The sequence below is a fragment of the Barbatula barbatula genome (genome assembly GCF_947034865.1).
Source record: "Barbatula barbatula genome assembly, chromosome: 2".
Lineage (NCBI taxonomy): Eukaryota > Metazoa > Chordata > Actinopteri > Cypriniformes > Nemacheilidae > Barbatula > Barbatula barbatula.
The window spans coordinates 9,914,489-9,939,649 of NC_136767.1; the positions used below are offsets into that span (position 1 = coordinate 9,914,489).

General features: G+C 39.6%; 1 protein-coding gene across 1 annotated transcript in view; it reads right to left on the reverse strand.

Moving 5' to 3' along the window:
* adgrv1 (adhesion G protein-coupled receptor V1) overlaps window positions 1-25,161 on the reverse strand; it is a 110,556-nt gene that overhangs the window by 43,901 nt on the left and 41,494 nt on the right. The window contains exons 28-73 of the mRNA XM_079450460.1: window positions 24,531-25,140; window positions 24,213-24,428; window positions 22,397-22,612; window positions 22,068-22,312; window positions 21,811-21,992; window positions 20,914-21,722; window positions 20,434-20,643; window positions 19,700-19,830; window positions 19,453-19,552; window positions 17,834-18,013; window positions 17,595-17,758; window positions 17,368-17,455; window positions 16,910-16,988; window positions 16,676-16,814; window positions 16,460-16,601; window positions 16,103-16,368; window positions 15,796-15,971; window positions 15,585-15,712; window positions 15,327-15,496; window positions 13,980-14,126; window positions 13,806-13,886; window positions 13,457-13,721; window positions 13,052-13,177; window positions 12,733-12,955; window positions 12,368-12,572; window positions 11,926-12,072; window positions 11,392-11,647; window positions 10,888-11,090; window positions 10,456-10,632; window positions 9,667-9,849; window positions 9,294-9,473; window positions 7,265-7,426; window positions 7,055-7,175; window positions 6,292-6,415; window positions 5,989-6,127; window positions 5,481-5,666; window positions 4,768-5,003; window positions 4,536-4,684; window positions 4,069-4,267; window positions 3,688-3,907; window positions 2,841-3,080; window positions 2,426-2,575; window positions 1,431-1,907; window positions 1,145-1,288; window positions 460-635; window positions 245-376 (exon numbers count right to left, since the gene is read on the reverse strand). Of these exons, the coding sequence (XP_079306586.1) occupies window positions 245-376; window positions 460-635; window positions 1,145-1,288; window positions 1,431-1,907; window positions 2,426-2,575; window positions 2,841-3,080; window positions 3,688-3,907; window positions 4,069-4,267; window positions 4,536-4,684; window positions 4,768-5,003; window positions 5,481-5,666; window positions 5,989-6,127; window positions 6,292-6,415; window positions 7,055-7,175; window positions 7,265-7,426; window positions 9,294-9,473; window positions 9,667-9,849; window positions 10,456-10,632; window positions 10,888-11,090; window positions 11,392-11,647; window positions 11,926-12,072; window positions 12,368-12,572; window positions 12,733-12,955; window positions 13,052-13,177; window positions 13,457-13,721; window positions 13,806-13,886; window positions 13,980-14,126; window positions 15,327-15,496; window positions 15,585-15,712; window positions 15,796-15,971; window positions 16,103-16,368; window positions 16,460-16,601; window positions 16,676-16,814; window positions 16,910-16,988; window positions 17,368-17,455; window positions 17,595-17,758; window positions 17,834-18,013; window positions 19,453-19,552; window positions 19,700-19,830; window positions 20,434-20,643; window positions 20,914-21,722; window positions 21,811-21,992; window positions 22,068-22,312; window positions 22,397-22,612; window positions 24,213-24,428; window positions 24,531-25,140 (9,299 nt within the window). The remainder of the gene's footprint in view (window positions 1-244; window positions 377-459; window positions 636-1,144; window positions 1,289-1,430; window positions 1,908-2,425; window positions 2,576-2,840; window positions 3,081-3,687; window positions 3,908-4,068; window positions 4,268-4,535; window positions 4,685-4,767; window positions 5,004-5,480; window positions 5,667-5,988; window positions 6,128-6,291; window positions 6,416-7,054; window positions 7,176-7,264; window positions 7,427-9,293; window positions 9,474-9,666; window positions 9,850-10,455; window positions 10,633-10,887; window positions 11,091-11,391; window positions 11,648-11,925; window positions 12,073-12,367; window positions 12,573-12,732; window positions 12,956-13,051; window positions 13,178-13,456; window positions 13,722-13,805; window positions 13,887-13,979; window positions 14,127-15,326; window positions 15,497-15,584; window positions 15,713-15,795; window positions 15,972-16,102; window positions 16,369-16,459; window positions 16,602-16,675; window positions 16,815-16,909; window positions 16,989-17,367; window positions 17,456-17,594; window positions 17,759-17,833; window positions 18,014-19,452; window positions 19,553-19,699; window positions 19,831-20,433; window positions 20,644-20,913; window positions 21,723-21,810; window positions 21,993-22,067; window positions 22,313-22,396; window positions 22,613-24,212; window positions 24,429-24,530; window positions 25,141-25,161) is intronic.

The following is a 25,161-nucleotide window of genomic DNA, read 5'->3' on the forward strand; positions in this document are numbered from 1 at the left end:
GTGTTTGTGTAGTTACTGCACTTTGCCTTTGTAGGGCAGTATTGTATGTAACACTGTAGTCCTGAGAGAAATGTTCCCACATGTAGCGGAATGACAATAGAACTCATTAGGACTTGATACAAACAAATCAAGTCAAATACATCTGATTGAACTTTTCAGTTCTCTAACACTTAAAATGGGTGTATTAAATACAGAAAGCAAATAAAAGTGAGCACAGTTGGGAATCCAGAACCAGAAGTGTTACCTGAATCTGGCTCCTCCAGGTGAATCAGACTCCACTGAGTTCAGGTAAATGGCATGTGCTGTGACACCTGACATGTTATTAACAGCATTGAAATGTATTACCTCACTCCGCTGACCATGGGCAAGCATTACCCTGCCTATAGATAAACGAGAGCACAATACGTTAAATGTATCGATAACAGCAAGTACACATTTTTCACAGTCCTTAAACAGTACCAACCCGATCTGGGTGAGATGTCTCCTGGCTGGTAGCCTGCTGGTGTTTGTCCAGGAGGGAATCCAGCACTCCACTGGACAGTTACATTCCCATATAAGCCGGTCCGTCTCAGCAGAGCCTCACACTGGCCACTCTCTACATCTGTGACCGAGAGAGCCAATGTCGCAAATCCAACCTATACAGAACAGCAACATAAATTATTATAAATTATATATAAAATATACAGAAAAATATTTTTTTAATAAAATGTTTTGTTTCATTCAGTGAACTACTGACAACATTTCTCTCAAATTGCAAATTTTTGTTGCATTACAGTATGTTTAGTAAATTTTAACAGGACAAACTGGTCAATGTTTGCAGTTCTTGAAAAAAAAAACAAGTTCATATGCATTTTAAACAGCAAACTATTAATGTTATACATCTATTTCAGGATCAGTCAAAAGTGAATATATGATTGAACAAGCCAATCTTGCACATTACAGTTGGGTAAAATTGAACAGAGACTTCAATACATGCTGACTTAAGAGAACATTGTAGTGGTCTCTTAAAAATGTAATGTATATATATATATATATATATATATTATATATATATATATGGCCTGCAATCAGAACTGATCCTGATGTATTCTTTTTGCACCACTTAGTGGAAATATAAGATAAGGGGTTGGATGCAACATTTGACCTCAGCATTGGCTGCCAATTCAGGAACAGAGACAATGGCTAGATTCGACTCCATTTGAATTCTGGGAGGGGATGTGAGCAGAGGACCAATCAGAGTCACATTTTTCAGCTCCATGCTGAAGTTAAAGCCAGTGGCTAAGAACACCTGTAGAGGACAGATTCAAAACATCAGTATAGACCTTTCAAAATGTATGTATGTCTCATACCCCTGTCAACACACCCTAATGCGCAGCAATGGGTTTTCAATAACAAACCAAGTCAACATACAAGACATGCAAATAACACACCTGGCTACTCAATGGCACTGTAGCACTAGCTTCCCGTTCCCCATCCTTCACCAGAATATTTCCAGTCATTGTATCCTCTGTAAAACTCTGTCCAGGGGTGGTGAAACTGATTCTATAACTCACACTGACATTGCCGAACGCCCCGGCCAGCCTAGTGACACTGATAATCAGGTGCCTGCTTCGGTCTGCCGCATTAACCCTCACTGACTGGGTTTGAGGATAGAGGGCAAACACCCCATGGGGTTCGTCATTGGCCCGGACCTTCAAAATGGTAGTGCTACGATTTGCATCTAGTTCTGCACCACCCTCCACAGACATAAGACGGAGAGTGTAGGATTCCTCCAGCTCGGGCACAGAGTCGGGCAACAGGGTGAGGATGATCTCTGCCACACGCTGCCCTGCAAGGATGGTGGCAAAACCATGTAGGCTGGAAAAGTCTCCTGTTGTGTCTGCATCACTCATAATCTTCCAGAAAACCTGAAAAGCAATGTAATTAAAAGCAATCAGTTTTAAGGTCATTTATAAACTTAATTTTAATAATATTGTAGTTTTACTGTAGATCATTTAACTTGGACTGTTAAAGTTAAAATAGTTACTATTACAATGTCCTTAAAATTACATTTCATGCAAAGCATAATGTTGCTGTGTTTGAATGTAGCCGTCTGCCAAGTTGTAAAGCCGAAAGTGAACGAATAACAAAGTTATTGGCTTAGGAAAAAGGAGGTAGACCAATCACAGCAGACTAGACTCTGAATCTTGACCAATCAGATTAGAGTAGGCTGACAGAAAGGAGGGGATTAGACAGATGAATCGCCGAACGGATCGTTTGAGAGTCAGTCAAGATATTATTAGAAAATGAAACGTGTTTTTGCAACTTTTATGTACGTTAACTTGTTGTTGGACACTCCAATAAACCAAAGTAAGTACCTTCAAAATTCCAAAATATTTACTCTTTAAACAGATAATGAAAAATGAAAGTGAAGGTATTTTCCTACCGTGATGTTGCCCATGACACCCTCTCTGCGGGTGATAAGTACTGAGATTGAAAGTGGCCCGTCGCTGTCAGAAGGCTCATTGTAAACGCGCTCTTTCAGGTCCTGCTCTGTAAACTGGACTATGCCGTTGGGGTCACCAAATTTATCAATCTGTGGAACACAGACAGTAAGTCAGTACACTGTGTATCATTTCTGAAATCATTCATCTCTGGTTAGTTTTTTAGCACCACTTTAATTTCAGATCAACTGGATTGGAAATGTGACTAGTTCTAAAATATAGATGTCACCTAAACAAGAACAATGTGCTTTGGTCAAAACAACATTTATACTGTATGTGTTCTCTCACACCAAAAATGCTAAATATTGTGATTGACTATGTGAACTAATTTGATTTAAACAATGTCGGTGGACTTACACTAAGTGTGACAGATCTAGATTTGGGATCAACATCCATCTCTCCAGACAGGATACTGAGCACAACAACAAATTTCTCCAGAACCTCCACTTCACCGTGAGGCATAATCTTCAGCTCAATGCTGCGAACTCCCCCCTCCCCGTCTCTGAAACTGAACGACCCATTCACTGGTTCACCTATGTCCGTGTTGACTGATGGCAAATACTCATTTGAGTTTGGACCTAGAATGTGCCATGTTACCTGAGAGAGATAAAGCACATTTCAGATAGGAAAAAGAAACACACATATATGTGCCCACAGTAAAGCTCGGTTGGTAGGACAGGGCGCTAGATCAAGCAAGACACTGGTTCTGAAAACCAGGGAACACAGGAAACGAAATATTGCTTTAATACACAAACAAGGAAAACAGGAAATATTAAAGCTTTCCTGTAGCTCAGTGGTAAGAGCATGGCACTAACAATGCCAAGGTTGTGGGATCTATCACAAAGGATTTCACATACTTAGAAATAAATGTATAGTATAATGCAATGCAAGTCGCTTTGGATAAAAGCGTCTGCCAAATGCATGAATGTAATATTGTCCTGACTATACAATTTATCCCAACTATGTCTTTTAAAAAATACATTATAATGAATGTGTAAACGAAACTACAAAAATCAGGTCTTATATGCAATATGATACAGATCATGTTTTTTACTTTGGTCCAGCAAAATATTCTGAATTTGAATAATTACACACAAATCAATGGAAACGTTCAATTGAGGGGGCATTTCCCCAAATGTATAACACGAGTATTCTGGGCATATGGACAACAGACATATGAGATCATACTGTTGACAGGGCTCACCGTGGCATCTCCAAGCACTCCCTCTGCTCTCTCTATAAGCAGGCTCAGTCTGAGAATACTGTTTGGGTTTGGGATAGTGATAGCACTTTGGTTAATGAATCGTACAACTCCACTGGGCGAGTCACTCTTGGCAATTGTGACCCATGCAATTAAATGAGCTCCGAGTATGGCACCTGCTGTGGCACCGGTGAGTTGCATTTCAAAAATCTCATTCAATTCACTGAAAAAGAAATACTTGTATCAAAACATGCAATGTGTAGTTTACAAATCTGTAACACTCACTCCACATTAAAACCAAATCATTAATAGCCTGGAATGTTATGGTGCAAAAGCATTTTATTGAAAAATCTAAATTATGCTTTTTCATTGAGCGCTCTTTACCTCTCCAAATCATCCACTATGGATACGTTGATGTAACCATAGGTCTGGCCATGCTGAAAGGTGATGGATCCGTTAGGCAGGATGTAATCTGAGTCAGGGTGGGCTGTCAGACCTCTAGAAATGAACTCTGCCGTGACCTGGCCATAGGATCCAATACGCCTCAATACTGGGATGGACAGAATTCCTATATCCTCTTCAACTGTGATGGAAAAAAATGCATCAAGAAATTAGAACTTTTTCTTTTGGTTTTATTACCTTCAATTTGATTAAAATAACAATACAAAATTTAAGTATTGAGTATTTTGGGGCTTTTATAGTGATTTTAAAAATCTATTTTATTCATAATGTATCTTTTTTTTCTCTTTGTAAATAATTTCTGTGAATACACTTCAAATGTTTATGCGACAGTGCATAAATAAGTTTGCCTTGCTTAAAAACATTTAAACACGCAAAATAACTGAAAGTACCAGTGATGTTGACATAGTTTAGGTCAAACTCCAGGATGCCCTCAGCATTGTCATTTTTCTGGATCATCACCATGACGGAGGACAGATTGCTAATGGCTGGAGGCTGGTCAATCTGAAGGCCATATTCTCTCACTGTAAAATCCATTGAACTGAATGCATAGGAACAAAATAAAATGAACAAAATACATACAACCAACAGTGATACTAGTTCAGAATAAAGGCTGAATTCTACCTGGCATTTAGAAGTTCCACTAGGGTAATATTGAGGAAAAACTCCTCCGGTTCCTCTGGAAGGTTATCATCAAGTATAGTGAGTGTGATAATCTTTAAAGCCTCGCCAGGTCGGAAAAGCAGTCGCCCAGAAGACTGGCCAAAATCTTGTCCACTGACCGCAGTTCTACCTTCTGTGTGGTAACTGACCCATACGCTACCAAACAGACCCATGGAGCGAACAACGGTCACATTTACCTGGTAAAAGAAAATACTGTTTCACATACAGTATGTGGCAGTAGAACGTCTTACTGCGTTGTACAGTATGTCAGCAATCTTAAGTAACTTCTGACACTATTTAGCCAAAAAATAGAACTTACTTGAAAAATGCAATAGATTTAATAGAATTAACTTATTCAAAACAACTTTTTGTTTCAACATTTTAAGCTTCCTTAGCATAATGTACAAAGAAATCACCATTTGCGCCCATCATTTATTAAATACATCTCTCCTCCATTATACTCAATAGGGATTAGGAACCTTAGAATCACATAGTCTATTTCTCATTCTTATTAAGAAAACTTTCCACTCTTTAATCATACGATCAACGGTTGCTAGGCTGTCGATTTATTAAAAAACATTTGCAATGACTTTCCCAGTCAAGGGGAAAAACAGTAACACATAGACTGCTGGTTGTGGTTAGCGTCTCATCAGTGGTAATGTAAAGTTCCTTACTGCTCTGTCCTCTTCAGTGGCGCGTAGAGACGATTGGGAGAATGAGAAGAGCCCATGAGGAAGGTCACTAGCAGCCATAGTAATGATGGCATTTTGTCTGTCAGGGTTAATTGATGATCCCGGTGTTAGAGAGGTCAGGCGTAGCTGATATACACGTTTTTCTTCTGGGGTCTCATCATCTAGTGCCTGTGAACAGAAAAATGTAAGTTTGGACATTTAAAGATAAAGGGTTGTTGCTGGCAGCTCGTATGATTCATTTTTACACTTTCATGTGTTTAAAGGAAAAGATATTGCTGGGTAAAGACAGAGAGATCCAGCAGGTGGGATAATAAGGAATTTCCAGTATCCTTCATATACTGGAAGACTAAAGATGTCACAATTTCTTTGTAACTTTATTTAAAACTAAAAGTTTTCCAGAATATCTTTGAGCATCTTTGAAGCATCACGTGGGTTCTACAAAGAATTATGTGTACTGTAAAAGGGATTGAAAGTTACTCAAAAGCTTTACCTTAAGCCGAATCGTAGCAGCAGACTGGCGATCTTTTAGGACGACTTTGCCTGAGATCTCCTCAAACTCTGTTTCCACTGCTGGGTTAATGTTCCAGTAAATCTCTATCTCACCAAAGATACCTGGACCTCTAACCAGACTGAAATGGATAGGATGCAAATGTCAATTAATAAATGAAATTATCGTCTGAATACCTAAAGATGATGTGTGTAATAATCTTTGTGTAAAAAAACAAACTTTAATACTATTAAGTGAATATCAATTAAAGTCATCTCTGTTGGTTGGTATTGGAGAGATGTTTACCTAATCAGAGCTGTTCCATTGTAATTTCCCACTGGTTCTCCAATCATGATGTTTCTGCTGGAATCAGCTATTCCCACAGTTCCCAGTGCCCCTATATCAGCTTTAATTACAACTGTGGCAACACCTGATGGAGGTAAATAATAAGGGAGTAAATTATTTGCAAAGATAACATGCACTGTGACTTGTTTTTATGTTGTATAGCTACAGTAAACACTTTCTGGATGCTTGGTATGCATGAAGTTCTTAAATAAACAATGGACATTTCTCAATTCAAAGAACAGGCTTGTCTGCCAAATGAATAAATGTAAATGTAAATGTGTTCTTGCGGAGACCGGTCTTGCGAGGCAAACCTAAAAAGTGTTAATTTGTTTAAAACCTTTAGGAGAGGTCTGCTTCTTAGCATAACAGCCTGATTACACCAAGAATGATAGCCAGAATTACATATTTTAACGAACAATAACATGATATATTTTTTAAATACACTTTGAAAAAACACTTTAAAAACTGATTCCAATGACATTGTTTCTCTGTATTGTTAAGGTCGTGGTGTGGTTTCTTTCAAGTAATTGGTACTTTCCTTGGTTTTATAACTAAAGCTCAGGAGACAGCCTTCTAAACGAGCGCAAAAGCAACTCAAATAGTGCTTTTTTTTACTTACATCAAATATTAACTGTTTCCTATGTGTTACCAGTGAAGAAACGTCTGCCAAATGCATAAATGTAAATGTAAAGATATATGTAATGTGATAGCATGCATATGGTACCGCTAACTGGATCAATAACTGGTTCATCCTTTGCAGATAAAAGCTGGATTGTGAATCTCTCCTCTCCTTCCAGGACAGCATCAGCCAAAGCTTGAATCACCAGAGTCTTCTTCGATTCAGTCTACAAAAAGAATAAAACAGCTAAAATGTAATTCAATCAATATAAGGTGATCATACTTAAATAGAGCACTATAAAAGTACCTAACTTACCCCATTAAACACAAGAGACCCATTATGAGGGATCAAGTCTTCTTTGCCCTCTTCCTGCAGAAGCCAGATCAAATGAACCCCTCCTTCTCCTGAACTTCTCACTACAGTCAATGTAGCTACAGAAGCAGGGTCATTCACAAAGCTGGGCTCAGAGACAGAGGCCTGGGACACAAAAGCTCAACAGTTGGTAATGTGAAAAGAATTCCATTTATAAAGACTTTACAATGGGATAAATCACTGCTAATGCTTCCAATCTAAACAAGTTGCTAATAGTTGCTAATACCAATTTACTAGTTTCAACAAAAGCCAGAACAATACCTGTTTAGAGAAAAAAAATGTGCCTGTCATGTTTTCACAGAAGAGATTTTGAAGAGGCTTTAAGTTGTTTTCTGAATGTTGTGAGAGATGCAGTTGACCGGACTGAGTAGGAAGAATGTTCCACCAGAAGGAGAACCAGCTGGAGTGGATTGTTAGCCTTTTGCGACCAGCAAGGAGAGCATTGCAGTAGTCCAACCTTGAGATTACAAGGGCCTTGACAAGGAGTTGTGCTGCAGTGAGATAGGGTCTTACCTTTCTAATGTTAAATAAATAATATCGGCATGGCCGCGTTGTCTTTGCTGTTCATCAAATATGACTCAGAGGTTCCTGGCTCTTTTGGAAGGAGTGATTGTGGTATTGCCAAGTTGGATGGTAAGATCGTGTTGCACCATGGGGTGTGCAGGAAATACAAGTAGTTCTGTCTTGGCAGGGTTCAGCTGGAGGTGGTGCTCTTTCATCCAAGCTGCGATGTCTTCTAGCAAGGCTGTAATGTGAGCTGCTACAGTGGTATCGTCTGGGTGAAATGAGATGTAAATCGTGCTATATGCTGTCGTCAGCATAATAGTGATAGGAGAAGCCATGTGCCCCTATGATGGGTCCCAAGGATATTGTGTAGATGGAGCAAAGGAGCGGTCCAAGCACCGATCCCTGAGGGACCCCAGTGATTAGGTTACTAGTGGACAATGACACCCTGTTGGATCCGCCGGAGAGGTAGGATTTGAACCAGCGGAGAGGAGTGCCTGAGATTCCTAGTTATGACAGGTTTGCTAGCAGTATCTGGCAATTTATAATGTTGAATGCTGCAGATAAATCTAGCAGAATAAGGACCAAAGTTTTGGATTACGTCTTGGCGAGCCGCAATGCTTCTGTGACCGATAGCAGTGCAGTCTCAGAGGAGTAGTTTGTTTTGAAGCCAGACTGCTTGTCATCCAGTGGTTTATTCTGGGATAGGTAGGAAGACACTTGGTTGAAAATTATTGTTTTCGCAAAAAATGGGAGAAAAGAGACAGTCTGTAACTGTCGGTAGCAGAGGGGTCCAATGTGGGTTTATTAAGTAGGGGCGTGACCTTGGCCTGTTTGAATGTGGATGGAAAAGTGCCGGTGAGCAGGGAGGTGTTGATGATGTGTGTGAGTGCTGGTGAAAGTGTGCTGGATATGGCCTGGAGGAGATGGGAGGGGATTGGATCGAGGGGACAGGTGGTGGGGAGACTGGAGAGAAGTCTGGTGACTTCCATGTCAGTCAGTGGGGCGAAAGTGGAGAGTTCAATGCTTGAAGTGAGGGTTGTGTGTACCGAGGTCTGAGGTGCTGAGAATTGTTTGCTGATGGATGATGTTTTTCAGTGGGAAAGTCAGCAAAGTCCTCCGAAGATTTAGTGGGTGGGGGAGGAGGGGTACAAAGAAGAGAGTTCAAATGTCTTGATAAGCTGCCGAGTTTTAAGTGCATTGCTCACCTTTGTGGTATAGAAAGATGTTTTAGCTGTTGTAACACTTGCAGAAAAAGAACATCTATGCAGATATTGGTCTATTTACCGGAAGGTGGGACTTCATTCGCTAGAGTGGCCACATTGGGCATTGCATTCCAACTCATAGTAATGTCAGTGGTGCATCTTATAAGTATCTATTATCTTTGGTTGAAGTAAATGTAATAGTTTAACAATTAAATACAAATATAACATTAACATATAATTATTGTTATTAATAGTAAATTTACCATTAGCTCCTCAAATCCAAACTGACCGAAGGGTGAATCATTGGCTGGGATGCTGACAACTACAGATGTCTCATTCCCCAACCGGGCACCTCCTACGACTCGAACCAGTTTTACAATAAAGGTCTCTGTAGACTCCACAATTGTGTCATCAATGATGGCGATCTCCAGATTGGCCACTGACTGCAAACAAATTTTACATTCTGCATTGATTATATTTTGTGTTAAGTAAAAACATAACAATGGTTTACATTCTATTGAAATTCTTTGCTATACAGTAATACCTTCCTTGACACGTTTCCAAAGAAAAAATGTTTCACCTAAATCTGTCACCAAGCAACTTTTGATAAAACTAATACATAAAAAGAGACTTTACTTGTCCATCTTGAAAGGTCAGGTTTCCTGAGGAAGGACTGAAGTCCTCAGTGTTGGCTGTGACTGCTTGGACCTCCCAGTAGAGCACCACACCACCAGAGTGACCAGCTGTTCTTATGACTGCCAGACGTAAGATGTTTCCAGGTGGTTGTACTTCATAAGCCAGCACTTTCCCAGACAAATCCTATAGGATAATACAGGTGTGTATATTTTTCATTGTCAACTAATACAAAATGATACCTAAACAAGCAAAAAAGTTGATTATACTTCAAGATTCTGATAGTTATTCATTAAGTCTTTAACAAAAGTACATCAATGATTGCACTTGTTGTATTTGTAAGTGGTGAGAATCAAGAAAACCAATCATAAAAGTAGTACTAGTCTAGAACTGAAGCCAGTATAAGTATTCTGAAGCATTTTGAGCATTTAGTACATCTGGGTCGAAGATATACCATAATTAACGTCCTTACAAAGTGTTTTTATCTTGTTTTCTAGTACAAATATCTAAACATTCTTAAAAAAAGATATTTAGTCTCTTCTTAAGGAGGGAGGAAAATATATGAATTAAGTTAAACAAGCAAAGAAAATTTGCCAACGGGGTGAGAAATATAAACCTGAATTAGGTACTTGAAAAAAGGAAATACTTAATTAAAGTAAATGTTTCCTACCCCATTGGCAGAACTATTTGCTTGTTTTTACCATAAACTAACTTAATTATGTAAGAATGTCATTTTTATGCATTATATAAAAATGTAACACAACTGTTTAGAGCTTTATATTGCAATCCAACCTTCGAGATGTTGAAACCTAGGATTCCTCTTGGATCATCGTTCTCTTGAATGATGATCTCAGCTATTTCCAGACCGGGCCTCCTCACACTGGGCTGACCAGCTCCTGTGTCCCTACCCACCAGTTCCACTCCAGTGATGTTTACAAGGAACGTCTCAGCCAGTTCTGGAATTTCATCCTAAAAGGAACACATACTGTATTTGTTAAAATGTATGTATGTCAGTAGCCTGAAGTCAAAAACCTATAAACCTTCAAAAGCTACAATATATGCAAAAGGTCAACAACCACTATAATTTGCAGGCCATGCGATATTTTAGGAGGAAATATTAGATTTCACTTGCACTTGTAGCTGGTTTTTGCTCAAATATTTTGTAGCATTTAGAAATACTTTTTATTTATAATGCATCCCATTCAAGTGGATTGTCATACTCACAGGTAGGATAGTGATGGTGACCAGAACAACAGTAGCATTTTCCATCATGATGACTGTGGCCTCCTTTGCCACATAGTCAACACCTTTGCTAGCCTGATTGACAGGAGGCAGGTGGAGGGCCACTTTTGTTGTGTAGTGAACTAATACATCCCCTGATGCTCCTTGATCTCTCACAATACTTAGTGTAATATTGCTTGGGATCTCTAATGCGAAAGGGAAATAAATGGAAAAATATTTATAAAATAATCAGTGTTAGTCAATGTTTCCTCAATCTAACGAATAGGGCGTTTATGCTTTAAACCACTGTCAGTATACATTGTAACCCATGCTAAGTAACACAATTCTAAGACGAAGTATATGATTTTCTTAATATCTGCATGCTTTTTGGTGAGCAGGTCTTTTGGTTTCGAGAAAATGCTGGGATAGAATCTAAGAATCTTAGTCATTCATACATTGCGAGATTAAACTAAAACAAAGTAAAACCAACTTTAGCTGATGGATTACTTTGAGGTTCTGGCGTGATGAAGTACTGGGAATCGAGGTGCCAACCAATTACTCCATAAGGAGAACCATTGGCTTTAATAGTGAGGTTTGCTTGGCCACGCTGAGGGTCGATCTTGGCTCCTCTGGATGGATCAATGAGGCCAATGGTTGTGACCTTGGTCAGGACAATGTAAACTTTTTCTGCTAGCTCTGGAATGTCGTCAGCTAATATATTCAGAGAGATGGTAGCAACAGCCTGACTTTCAGAAAACGTCACCTATAAGCAGAACAGATGAATGCTTTGTAAATATAATATATCATCATATAAGTACATTTTGTAACCTGTGGTTTTATTGAAATTGTTCTGTTTGGGAGGTTTATATAATAATAATTAATAACCGTGGTTTTAAAAATAGCAGTCAGAACATTTTATTCACTTGTAAGTTTTAAGAAAGGAATTCACAATATAAATATGTAAATGTAAAGATGCAATCGAAGCATTTCATTTCTTTTTATTTCCAACTAAAAATATAATATCAGAGGCAAGCAGCTTACCACTCCTGAAGTGGGGAAAATGTCGTCCGTATTTCCATAGGCACTCCAGTGTACTGTCAGTCTGCCAAACCTGCCTCTCCTCCTCTCAATGCTCAGAGACACAGGGTTATCATCCACTAGCTCATCCACATCATACATTAAAGAGTTCTTCGCAGAAACCAAAATAGAAAAACAAAGGATGTTAGTTTTTTGCACATCTTGACCTGAGGCTGGTCTAAGGGCCTGAGACAGCATACATGGTTGTCCCCCAGCCTTATGTTACGAAAGCTTAAGCAAGTGGAATTTTTATGCATTGAAAACATTGCTAAACTCTTTTAATTTGTTAGTATATGTCTGGACGAAATACAGTACTAAGTATAAAATTTGGGAAACGCATGCTTGTAGATTTTAGCATATATAGGGCACACACATACTATATATTGTACTTGAGTATTATTAATACCTGTGCAAAGCCTATTATCCCATAAGCATCATCATTGGCCGGAATAAACAAGGTCACTTGACCACGAAAGCCAATCTCTGCTCCCCCTTTGGGGTTCTTGAGGCTGACACGAAAATGTTCTTCTACCTCAGGAACATCATCATCGATCACATTCACTGCAATTTCGAGCTCACGCACACCAGGCTGGAAAAACAGTTCTCCTGAACTGAGAATAAAACAAGAAAATACAGAATGGATGAACATCAGTTTTAGATTAGGTTTAGAAAGGAATGTGATGCAGTGTGAATGTATACAGAATATATATAAATTAAAAAGTCAAATGTATCATGTTCCTATTTATACTATGGTCAGCAGCGACAACATACTTGGCGATGAAGTCGGACTGGTTGGAAACTGAGGTCAACTCGTATACGACCGAGTTTGCTTCTCCAGTGGCTACGATGAGACTCTTGGTCAAATTGAAAAATCTAACAGGAACATATAGGAACTCCTGTGCAGATGGAGACTTCAAAACTTCAGCAAACTGTCTTAGATCTGACCTCCAAGCATATAGGGTCGAACCATTTAGGCCCGCAAGCAAAAGATGAGCTAATAAACAAGCAAATTAGTCATTAAGCAATGCGCATAAAAGAAAGTTTAATGATGAAAGAACTACATTTATGCCTTATTTTTATGCCAACTTACATATGCCAGAAGGAGGGGTAAAGGGGTGGACAGAAAAGAGGCCTGGAAATGGGATGGATTGTGAGCGCAGGAAGAAGCTTTGCTGAGAACCCCACATAAACATCTGACATGTGGAGTTTGGACCATCTGATGAGGTGATAACAAACATAATGTGAATGTTAGATACAGATACAAAGCATGAATCATTTAAATAAGTTCATTCAGGACCATCATTTGATATAAAAAACAACACTAATTTGGGACCAACACTAAATAGTTCGAACAAAAAGCACATGTATGGTTGTTGTTGTACTAAATACTAAAAACACAGTAGGAACAAATCTTCAAATAAACAAACCTTTAATAAAAAACTGTATAAATAGCACTAAATGTATAAAAATACCATTGACTACATATGACTGTTACCTTCAGTAACAACAGCAAGAAATGTATCCCCTCCCATGTCAAATGACTCCGCTTGTTTGACTCTTGCATTGACTGCTAGAGATTGAGGGTCCTGGAAACGTCCATTGCTCCACTGGTAGATGAGGCACGCATCTGAGGTTCTGTTCATGCACACAGCCAGATGCTGTAAACTACCATTGCTTCGTCTGAAAAGTGTGACTGTGGTAATTCCTTGTAACTCCAGATTTTGACGGAAAGAAAATGAGTCACCACTCCACTGAAAGATCTGAAGACAGATTGAAAGATCTCAGTATTGTAATTTTTGTTTCTATATTTTTCATTTTCTCTTTTATATGTCTGAATGATTTACCTCACTAGAAGCAATAAAGTATTGCTGCATTTCAACAGAGAAGTGCTTTACACCAAAGCCAATCACAGAAAGAGTGTGTTCCTACAGACACAATAAAACACAATAGTGTTTACAGGGGTTAGCAAATCTCAAAGTTTGGGGAAATGATCAGAGCATAAATGCTTGTTCACTTACGTGAGTGAGGTTAAGATCTGCCTGAAGACGATATAAGCTGATTCTGGCTGTTGTTGGCATAGTGCCATGTGCATGGGACACTGCCACATAGCTGGAACCATTTACTGCAAAACCCACACAAGAGCTTGGACTCTCAACGCTGATAAACTATTAGTATGAAAATGAACAAAGAAAGAAACAGAAAGAACACATAAAAAGAGATGAAGGGAAGTTAATACGGATTATTAACATTATTTAAGGGATAGTTCACACAAAATTGAAAATTCTGTCATGAATTACTTTTTAGTTGTTCCAAACCTGTATACATTTTGTTTTGTTCTGAGAACACACAGAGAAAGATATCTGGACGAATGCTTGTAACCAACCATGTCTTGTACCACATTGACTACATTAGTAGAACAAATTACAATGGTAGTCAAAAGTGCCCCAGAACTGTTTGCTGTCTTACATTCTCTAAAATATAAACATTCTCTAAATAAATACTTTAAAAGTCATTTTGATAACACTTTCTATGAAGCCTGCAATTATAATGCATTGTAAGGTATGCATGATGCCTTATAAACAGCCATTCATTATACAAAAAGTCCATTCAAAAGATTTAAGCATTAAGATATGATCAAATGTTATGACAGACTTAAAGTACATTATAACTATGGTAAGTATGTGGAGTTTATCATGTGCTATAAATCTTAATACTCTTAAGTTTTAACGACAAATAGGCAAGTATTTTAACATTACAACCAATGTTTGATTATTCATGAGACGATACAATCCATTTTTTAAGGTTATTAACCAGGTATTATGCATCTGTTATGACGTAACAAGACTACCATTATAAAGACCTCGTCATGTGTTATAGATTATTATACACGTTCAAGTTATAACCACAAGTATGTGTATTACAATATACTGTAACTGTTGTTGTTATTATTTATAAGACAGTATAACATATTATAAGGCTATTTGTAAGGCATTATGCATAACTTATAATGCATTAAGAATGCCCTTATAATGCATTATAAATGCAGGCTTCATAGAAAGTGTTACCGTAATGTTTCCTACTATGGGAGAGATCTGTTTGGTTACTGACATCCTTCCAAATATCTTTCTCTGTGTTCATCAGATCAAAGAAATGTTTACAGATTTAGAATTATGACAGAATTTGTATTTATGGGTGAACTATCCCTTTTATTCTTCAAGGATATTTAAAGAGAATCAAAATATCAAATGTATAATAATATTATACTTCCCAAGCACAAAATAATAAAATGTGTGTTATTTCATTGAAGAAAAAGTTAACATAACAGGTTACACGAAACCTGCATGTCATTTTATTACACGTCATACCTCCACAGGTACTAAGACCCCTTGCCACCTGTACAGAATAGCTTGGTTCTGAGATGGACCTTTGAGCAGCCTCAAAACCACAGCAGAATCTTCATAGGGCACTTGACACCAGACGGAGGCAAAGCTGTCCCTGATAGACTGATACACTGCCAGCACCGGATGCTCTCCCCCTGATATATGAAAATTTCATTTTATACAAACTTTTTCAATTCAATGAGCTCAACAGCGGAATTAACTTGTTACTGTAAATGTTCTTACTCATCCCAAATGCTGTGCCTGAACGGGTCTCCCATTCCACACTGACTGCCGATTCCAGTCCGTTACTGCGAGACACGGTGAGAAACACTCTTCCATTGTGTTCTTCTACTGTCATACTGTCCAGAGTCCTGAAAAAACCACACACAGAGGTATATCTTATGTAGATCAGTTTGAGGGTAACAATGGTCTGAAAGACAGTATATGTATGTACCTGTTGAATGACGGTGATATTCTGAAGAGCCCTAGAGGAGCCTGGTTCTGCAGGACTGTGATGAAAGTCTGCAGTGAGTTTCCTAACCGTGCACCTCCAGTAGGACTGGAAAGTGTAACAATGAACGTTTCATTCATCTCTGGCTCTGCATCCAGAACAGCCCAAATCTCCAATGTCTAGAACCACAAAAATTACCCTGTTTTAACCCTATGAAAAGTCTTCTTTTTGGCAAATCATTGGATCAAATTAGCAGTTTCTCTACTCAACAATTCCTGGTACTGTAAAATCACACTAACAAAGATCTTACCTTAAATCTGACACCATCCTCAAGCACCACAAAGCCATAGGAAGGCGTGAGATCATCAGTATAAAGAGATCCATTGGCATCAGTAATGGTGAATTGGACTGTTACGCTGCCAAATGTGCCCTGAGGAGGGTCTCGTATGATGTAGAGGGTAGCCACACTCTCCCCAAGACCTGATACAGATGTGGGCTCTCTCAACAAGAAATGCTCACTATTATTGAAGGAAATTATTCCATTGCCATCATCATTGGCCAGAATAGTCACGGTAGCTAAGAAAAAACAAATGATAATAGATTACAACTTGAGAGTATAGAAAGGCAGTGAACATGGTGAAGTTTCAGTGTTACCCAGCAGACCGACCTGAAGTGTTTTCTCCTAGTTCAAGCCCTACGGATGGGTTTGCTAGAATTAGCTGGAATGTCTCGTCCCCCTCAGGAATGTTATCATCTAAAATCTGCACTACGATAACTTTGTGTCGCTCTCCATCCGCAAAGTTGATCATCTGCAAAATATGCATTTTTAGTGAATCATGATGAATGAGATCTACTGAGATTTAGAATTTAAATTGTGACTCACTGATGGAGTGACATTAAAATCCAGACCCAACTGAGCCTCTAGATTCTGGGCATAGAAGAACAAGGATACATTTCCATATGTCCCAGCATCTCGGTGGGCGACCAGAGTTAACGCCCCGATTGTCTCATTTACAACAAAGCTGAGGAAAAAAAATATTGTGAATTCCAGAATCATTTATGTATTTCTCAAAGATACTATGCTTTTTGAGGGAAGATTAGGTTTTGATGATCGTACTTTATGTTTTGCCAGCCAACAATCCCTTGGATTCCATCATTAGCTTCAATGCTAATCTTTGCAATAAGACCACCAGTATCTGTATAGACAGGCACATCATCAAACATCACATTAAAAAACACACAGACGAACTTAAATGTAGTGGCCTCTGTTTTTTACACGAGAAAAGTGTGGGGAACTACACACTGTTCTACAGGTTCTAAATGTACCACAGGCAATAAACAAAGCACTACAGCACGTCAAGATGCGAGCATGTACCATTACCTTTCAATGTATAGTAAATCTCTAGGAAAGGGTGTGAAACAAGATTGGAGACGAAGAACGCAGGCAATATGAATTATGATTGAAATGACACATAAAGGAAGGAAAACAACCTTATCAAATGTAAAAACTGTGAAAGTGTGAAAGTGTGAAAGTGAACCGATGCAGAAAAGTTCAGCAACGTGGCATTATCTTACTCAGTATGGGTGCAGTGGGGAGGGTGGTAATGAGAACAGCCGATGTTATATTGACAAGGAAAAACTCTTGCAACTCAGGTACGTCATCCTGTTGATGCAACATACACGATTCATGATTTATTCAAATGCAATTCAAACAGAGTCAATCTTAACATGTCTTATAACTGAACTTTATGTCAACAACCAAATTAACCAAGAGAAATGTACTTAATGCTAGACCCTCATACATCTATAATAGTGATGGGGATGGACACAGATGTTTGTCCATCCTGCATAATCACAGAACTGGAGACATGTTTAAAATCCTGTCCTGGTTCAGCCAGAGCTCCACCAGTCTGTGTGAGGTCCTGCAGAGAACCTCTCACGGTCTCAAAGCTTATATTCACAGCGCCTGTGGAAAAGAAAGTAAAAAAACCTTACATCTCCATAGTTTGGAACAGCATTGTGTTTCTTCAGTGTTACTAACCTGATGCACCAAACTCTCTGTTTATGTAAATCCTGACAGTCGTGTCTTTTTCCTTTGTGGTTATCATCAGGGAAGATGGGGCGATGCTGAGCAGGCCGAACGGCTCATCACTAGATTCCACGCTCACCACTCCTACACGACCCTGGACACTCAGAACTGCCATGCCTGTCTTGGTAACTCCTGGGGAACAAATGTATGACAATGTATGACAATGATCTGCTCCAGTTCCTAACATTATTATAATAAAACAACTTGTGCTAAATGTAAAAAGACAAAAGGACAACACGACAGACAAGATGAACAAGCGGCTAGCGCCCGATGGTGAGTGGATTACGTTTTATCAATTTAGTCTATCAAATCAACACTTGGCTTGCCTGCAAATAAAAAACAAAAGATTTAATTTCCATCCATCCATCCATTTTCTACCGCTTATCCGGGGCCGGGTCGCGGGGGCAGCAGTCTAAGCAGAGATGCCCAGACATCCCTCACCCTAGACACTTCCTCCAGCTCTTCCGGGGGGACCCCGAGGCGTTCCCAGGCCAGCCGGGAGACATAGTCCCACCAGCGTGTCCTAGGTCTTCCCCGGGGTCTCCTCCCGGTCGGACGGGCCCGGAGCACCTTCCGGGGAAGGCGTCCAGTAGGCATCCGTAACAGATGTCCAAGCCACCTCAGCTGACCCCTCTCGATGTGGAGGAGCAGCAGCTCTACTCCGAGCTCCTCCCGGGTGACCGAGCTTCTCACCCTATCTCTAAGGGATCGCCCAGCCACTCTGCGGAGGAAGCTCATTTCAGCCGCCTGTATCCGGGATCTTGTCCTTTCGGTCATGACCCAAAGCTCATGACCATAGGTGAGAGTAGGAACGTAGATTGACCGGTAAATTGAGAGCTTCGCCTTGCGGCTCAGCTCTTTCTTCACCACGACGGACCGGTACATCGACCGCATTACTGCAGAAGCTGCACCGATCCGTCTGTCAATCTCCCGTTCCATCCTTCCCTCACTCGTGAACAAGACCCCGAGATACTTAAACTCCTCCACTTGAGGAAGGAACTCTCCACCAACCTGAAGTGGGCAAGCCACCCTTTTCCGACTGAGGACCATGGCCTCGGATTTGAAGATTTAATTTAGATAAAGAAAAAACTCAACAATTTAAGCATATCACAAATGTTATTTTAAACGTTTATCGTCATTTAAGGTTGTCACTACTTGAAAAACAGCCCAGAAGTTTGCCTTTCCTTTTGTGTTTTTCTGTGTTTTAAGTTCACCATTTGCGATTTTTCTTTTTATGTTCTCAATTGCATGTGAGGTGAATAGTGGACGAGGGAAACTGAAGCAGAATGTGTAATCTGTGTCAGAGTGATATGTAAACTTGTTTGATGTTTTAAATTTACCATCATCAACTTCTTATCGCTTCTTTATTTAATGAATTTCTAATACATGTTAGAAATATTAATGAATGTCTAATATATAAGAGGTAGGACAAGGCTTAAACAAGGCCGAAGCCCGGCCCACTTGGGAGCTATGATGTAAAAATTGGCCTGAAGCCTGGCCCGACGGGCGTAAGAATAGTCGGGGCCCGTCGGAAACGCAGGGCTCTACTTCTGTGTGTTTCTGATAAATACCATTAGTTTGTATATTCGACAGAATAACCATGTACTCCTGTCTTTCTTCTGGTGTGGTATCATCCAGCAACTTCAAGATTATAGTATTATTTAGCAAACCCTGAAAAGACAGAATAGGGCAGAACATTAAACCATTAACTAATGTTCAATCCATTGTAGTCCAATAGATATGCAATACATTGGCAATTATTTTTAAAGGCCGGTAAGACTGGCATTAACCTCCGATGTTGCTGAGTTTCTTTATTACCTCAGAGAAAAAGAGCGTTCCGGATGTGTCTACAAAAGTCATTAAGACCTGAGGGCCTTCAATCCTCCACTCCACCGTGACATTTCCAATAGCAGGAGCAGTTCTCTCCACCAGCAGTGGCAAACTCTCACCTATTAGTAACAGTCAACATTCAATAACTTCTTTATTTTTCATTTCTTCCTGTTGAACAGGTGCTTAGTGCATACATGGTGAATATTGGTTGTTATATTGGTCTTAATATAGTGTGTTAATGACATGAACTTCACGCTAAAGTGTATCTGATGTTCACTTGTCATTTATTATGCTAGTTCAAATAAAACAGACCACACATAAGGTTTTACAACACATGAATAATATCCCTTCATCAGACTTTGTGTAAGCATATAACACAAGTCTAGGCCTAACAGAGCTAAACCTAGTGGCTTTATAGGTATAAAGATACTAGGGACAGAATTCTTGTGTTCCGTCATGCATGCATGACGACATAAACCAACTTCTTCAATGTACCAGCTGTTGGAGATCAGTCTTCTCTCATGTCATCATCTTTGTACTACATTACTGGTCTCTAAGGAGCACCAAACTGAAACCTATCATCCCATTACAATGCATTTTAAATGCTTCCACACATGATGAATACCTATATTAGAATCTAAATGACATAGTATGCTCTCAAAACCTCCTTATGATATAATGCCAGACTACTACAGACTGAGGAAGAAAAGCTAACCACTCACCTTCTTTGACAATAACGGATCGTGAGGCTGTGTGAAAGCCCACCACACCCGCTGCATTGTCATTTGCAAGGATAAGGATGGTGACTGTGTTGGAACTTGGTAGGATACGGCTACCACCCTCAGTCCTTACTAATCCAACCTGTATGGTCTCATTGTTCTCAGGTTCCATGTCATCCATGATGAAAATCTCAAGGGTCTTCTTCACATCACCTTTAAGAAAAAGAATGAGGTCAACATGTATCCAGTTTAATTGTATGGGGTTATTTTTATATTTTTCATGTACATTTAGGTTTAATTTGCAGGGGATGGGGGGGTTGCATTTATTTATTTTATATATTTAATTTTAGTTTAGTTTTATTTATTTTCACTTAATAATTGTAGTGCTTTCTAAGCGTATTCTATTTTATAACTAAGTTTCTATTTTTTTTATATACTTTATTTTGCAGAAATAATATTAAAATGCATTGTAACATGACTCACCCTCTGCAAAGATAACTGTCTCGCCCATCCCACTGAAGTCAGCATTGGGTGTGGCAGTGCCCCCAACATACTTCCACTCAACGGTCACCTGTCCCATACTGCCTCCTCTCCTCTCAATAACCAACAACACTGAGGTTCTTGGTTCCTCCCTCACCTCCAGATACAATCCATCTTCAGTTGCATTGGGGCTAATGCTGTAAAGGAGAAATATTCCAAACGCATCTCCATTCATCCCTATAGTTACTACAGCTGTGTCAGGCTGCTGTAATGCTGGCAAGTTTTTGGTAGCTGTGGTCGTGTTGATCAAGTTAACGCTGAGGATCTTAATCAAGAAACTCTCATCTACCTCTGGTAAAGAGTCAGTCAAGATTGTTACAGAGAGGTTAGCCACCCCTGATCTGTCGAGCATGATTGCCCTCTGAGCGGTTATAGTTATGTAGTCACTCCCGGCAACAGCCTGTGAGCTAAACAGTGAAGTGGTGGCTGTGGTATTTTGTAAATAGGTGACAGTTTGTGGTGCAGAACTCAACTGGCTGGTCCCAGATGTTACCCAGAAGCAACTTGCTCCGGGGGCGCTGGTGTAGCTGAAAGCTTGACAAGCTCGCTCTCGAAGACAGAACGCTGCACAGAAGTTCAAGATGTTTGTGGCTGAGGTGATGTTAATGGGTCTGCTTAGAGCAGTAGAAAGAGCTCCGGACAATGGAGAACCGTAGTAAAGCAAAAGGTTCTGGCCATCCTTCATAGCATTGCTTACAACATCCATCTCAGAGGTGCTGTAAAGGATCTCCAGCAAGCCAAATGTACCACCACTAGGATGAGAAAAATGATAATAGATCTACACGTTGAGTAGTTCAAAACCAAATTTGTTTAGCAGAAAAAAAACGGACAATTCCAAACCTCCTTCTAACTGTGATGTTGGCAACGTAGACCCCTTCCAGTGGTTCCTGCACACGGTAAACGGCTTGCTCAAAGTACACAGTTCCATGTGGGTTATCATTGGCAGGAACAATGATATCAGCCACTTTCTCAGCCCCAATGTTCCCACCATTGGAAGCATTTATGAGTTCAACTTTTATAACCTAAAGCAAACAAGTTTTGATTTAAGTGAAAGTGTATACAAGTTTCTTCTATCCAAAAACACATAAAACAACCACCTCTTCAATTTCAGGCACATCATCAGCCAAGACCTCTACTTTCAGTGTCTTTAGGGTTTCTCCAGGAGCAAATCTGACTTCACCAGACGCAGGCCGAAGGTCACCAGTAGCAGGTCTGCCGTTGACAGTGGCTCTCCATTGGACAACCACATCACCTATAGTCCCTGCGTTTCTTACTATGGGTAGAGAGACCTCAAAAGCATTCATCGCTGGTTCCTCTATTGTGACAGGTGCAGCCTGAAAAACTAACAATTCAAAAATGTATTAATCACTTAAAAAGAAATGTGCTTTTTAATTGATGAGAAGAGTGTCATTAATAAGAAACTAACCAAAAGATCCATACGGATCATCTGAGGGCAGGATGGTAATGATTGCCTGTGTGAGCACTCCCAGGAGAGCGCCCCCGGTGGTCTGGTTGAGAAGCTCAATTCGAAAGGTTTCCTCAATCTCAGGCACCACATCATTGATGATAAGAATAGGGATGGGCTTGCTGCTTTCTCCTTCCAGCAGAACCACATCAGAAGAGGCCACACTGTAGTCATCTCCTAGTTAAGACATTCAGACATATGTCAGACATTTAACAAATGTGTAATGTATGAAGTGAGATTCAAATATAATTTTTCAAAAATGTTCATTTAAAAATGTTTATATTTAAATATTTTGGGTTTAAACTATTATTTTGTGTCCCTGTTGTTTTAATGACAGCATACAGTAATCTTCGTCATTTTTGTCATATTAAGGGCCCAGCATACTACATGCGAAATTGAAAAACGACCGTCTCATTTCGAACAAAATCTGGTCCAAACGACAATTTGTTTCACTAGTTTACCAAACAGAACTCCCCGGTCAAATGTTTTTTTTTAATGTGCTAAGAATATTTTCAAATGTACCTTATGTAAATGCAAAATAACTACTCCACACAACACTGCACATTTTGTTGAAACTAGTAACTTTGTATTAGCACCTATTGTACTTTTGCTCTTTTATGACACATCGCTTATTGCTCCCCGAACTCTTTGTAAGTCGCTTTGGATAAAAGCGTCTGCTAAATGACTCAATGTAAATCTAGAATTGTAATATTTGTTCCAGCAATATTTAAGCAATTTGGTCCTGCTGCCTGTCCCTTCGAAACCTAGGTAGGTTTTACTGCAGGAAAGACTTTGCTGTGCATCAGCAAGAACTCTGTGTTAGTGAGCGTGTTGTAAAAAGGTGTCAGTGATGTCCAAGAAGCAGTTTAGATCTGTCCGGGTTACCTTCTGGCAACCTAGGAGAATCTAAACAGGTGCATATTTGAGGCTTGTTTATGAGGCTGTGAGGGCGCTCTCAACTCGGGGTATGTTGGCCTCAGAGTTAACACGAAAATTATGATTGTGTCATTTTTTGCTCACCCATATGACATTTTACATGTTTTAATACCTCCTAGAATCATCGGAAGCCAAATTATTTTTGATAATATCCGAGAGCTTTCTCTCATGGTAATCCTTTTTGTCAAGGTCCAGAAAAGTACTGAGACATTGTTAAAATGGCCCATCTGAGCCTAGTTGTTCAATTGAAGTTTTATGAAGCCACGTACTTTATATACTTTATGTGTGCAAAAGAAAACTAAATAATGAGTTGAATCAGTCTGCGATGCGCGTTCATGAGAGCACCCACAGGGGAGAGAAGAATATGCTGATTAAACTCATTATTTTGGACCCATTTAACGATGTCTTTAGTACCTTTCTGGATGTCTATGAGGAGAAATCTCTTGAACCTTATAAAAATATATATATATTTGTCTTCCGAATGCGCTGGGAGGTCTTAAAACGTGTAGAATGTCACATGAGTGAGTGAAAAAATGACATAATTTAGATTTTTGGGTGAACTCTACCTTTAAGCTAACTATGCTTTTTCCGGGTGCACTTTGATGCTTCTTGACCCATATGCCATCCCAACTTTGACCTATTATTGCATTATCAGACTCTTTTCTAACATGTGCTTCAGACACAATAACACACACGTGTTCCTCAAAGTGTCACTAGAGTGGTACAGCGTCTCGTTCCCTTTTCAGGGAACTGGGGTTACAGACTACCCGAGAAGTTGGCCAACCGTGGTTGTTTAAAACCTGACATATAAATAAATACATTTAATTTTACTATTACTCACCAACTCTAGCAGTCATGGGGATGGCTCTGAACTTGACAGACACATCAGCAAAAATCCCTCCAATGCGTGTTACATTAATAATTGGGCCGGTGTAGTATTCAGGCACGCTTACGGCTGAAGAAGACAGCTGTAGCACCCCAAAAGCATCATCACTGGCCTCTATAATAACCTGGGCCACTGTGACATTCCGTGGGCCAAGTCGAGGGGACAGAGCATCTAGAAAAGCAACAATTATTCTTAGTTCTCATCTTAACTTTTTCTCAAATCTGTCATTGCTTTAAAAAATTTGATTAATTGAAGCTCCAACGTGATCTTTACCTGGTCTAGGTTGTACAGCTTCAACCAATGTGACATTGACAAGTTCCAAAAACACAGACTCCGCCCTCTCTGGTTCCTCATCATCAAGCACCCTCAGAGTCACATTAACTTCATTTTGATTTGCCAGGAACATCACTGATTCCAGGACAGGAACAAAGTCATTGCCTGCGCTGGCCCGACCTACTCCTGGTGTGCTATATGGAGCTGCATCAGCGTCCCTTAATGTTCTGTATGACACTCTCACTCTTCCAATTTGGCCCTTTCTCCTCTGTATAGTCAGGGTGATAACAGCATTGCTTTCTACTACACGTACCGGCCTGCTGTCGTCAGAGAATACAAAGAGTCCATAAGGGTCATCACTGGCCAATACAGTTAGAGTGGAGATGGTTTTATTTCCAAGCCGACCATGAGAAACATTTGTGAGGTGGACTTTGAAGCTTTTGTCAAGTTCAGGGATGTCATCTTGAGAAATCTGTAGGTATATGCTCCCAGCTGTTTGGCCCACCTCAAACGTAATGTTCCCAGATCCATAAACAAGTTCTCCCTCTAAAGTAGCATCTGCCTTCCAGTGTAATGTCACATTGGACAGAGCGCCAAAGGTACGAATCACCTGAATAAACACAAAGGCTGA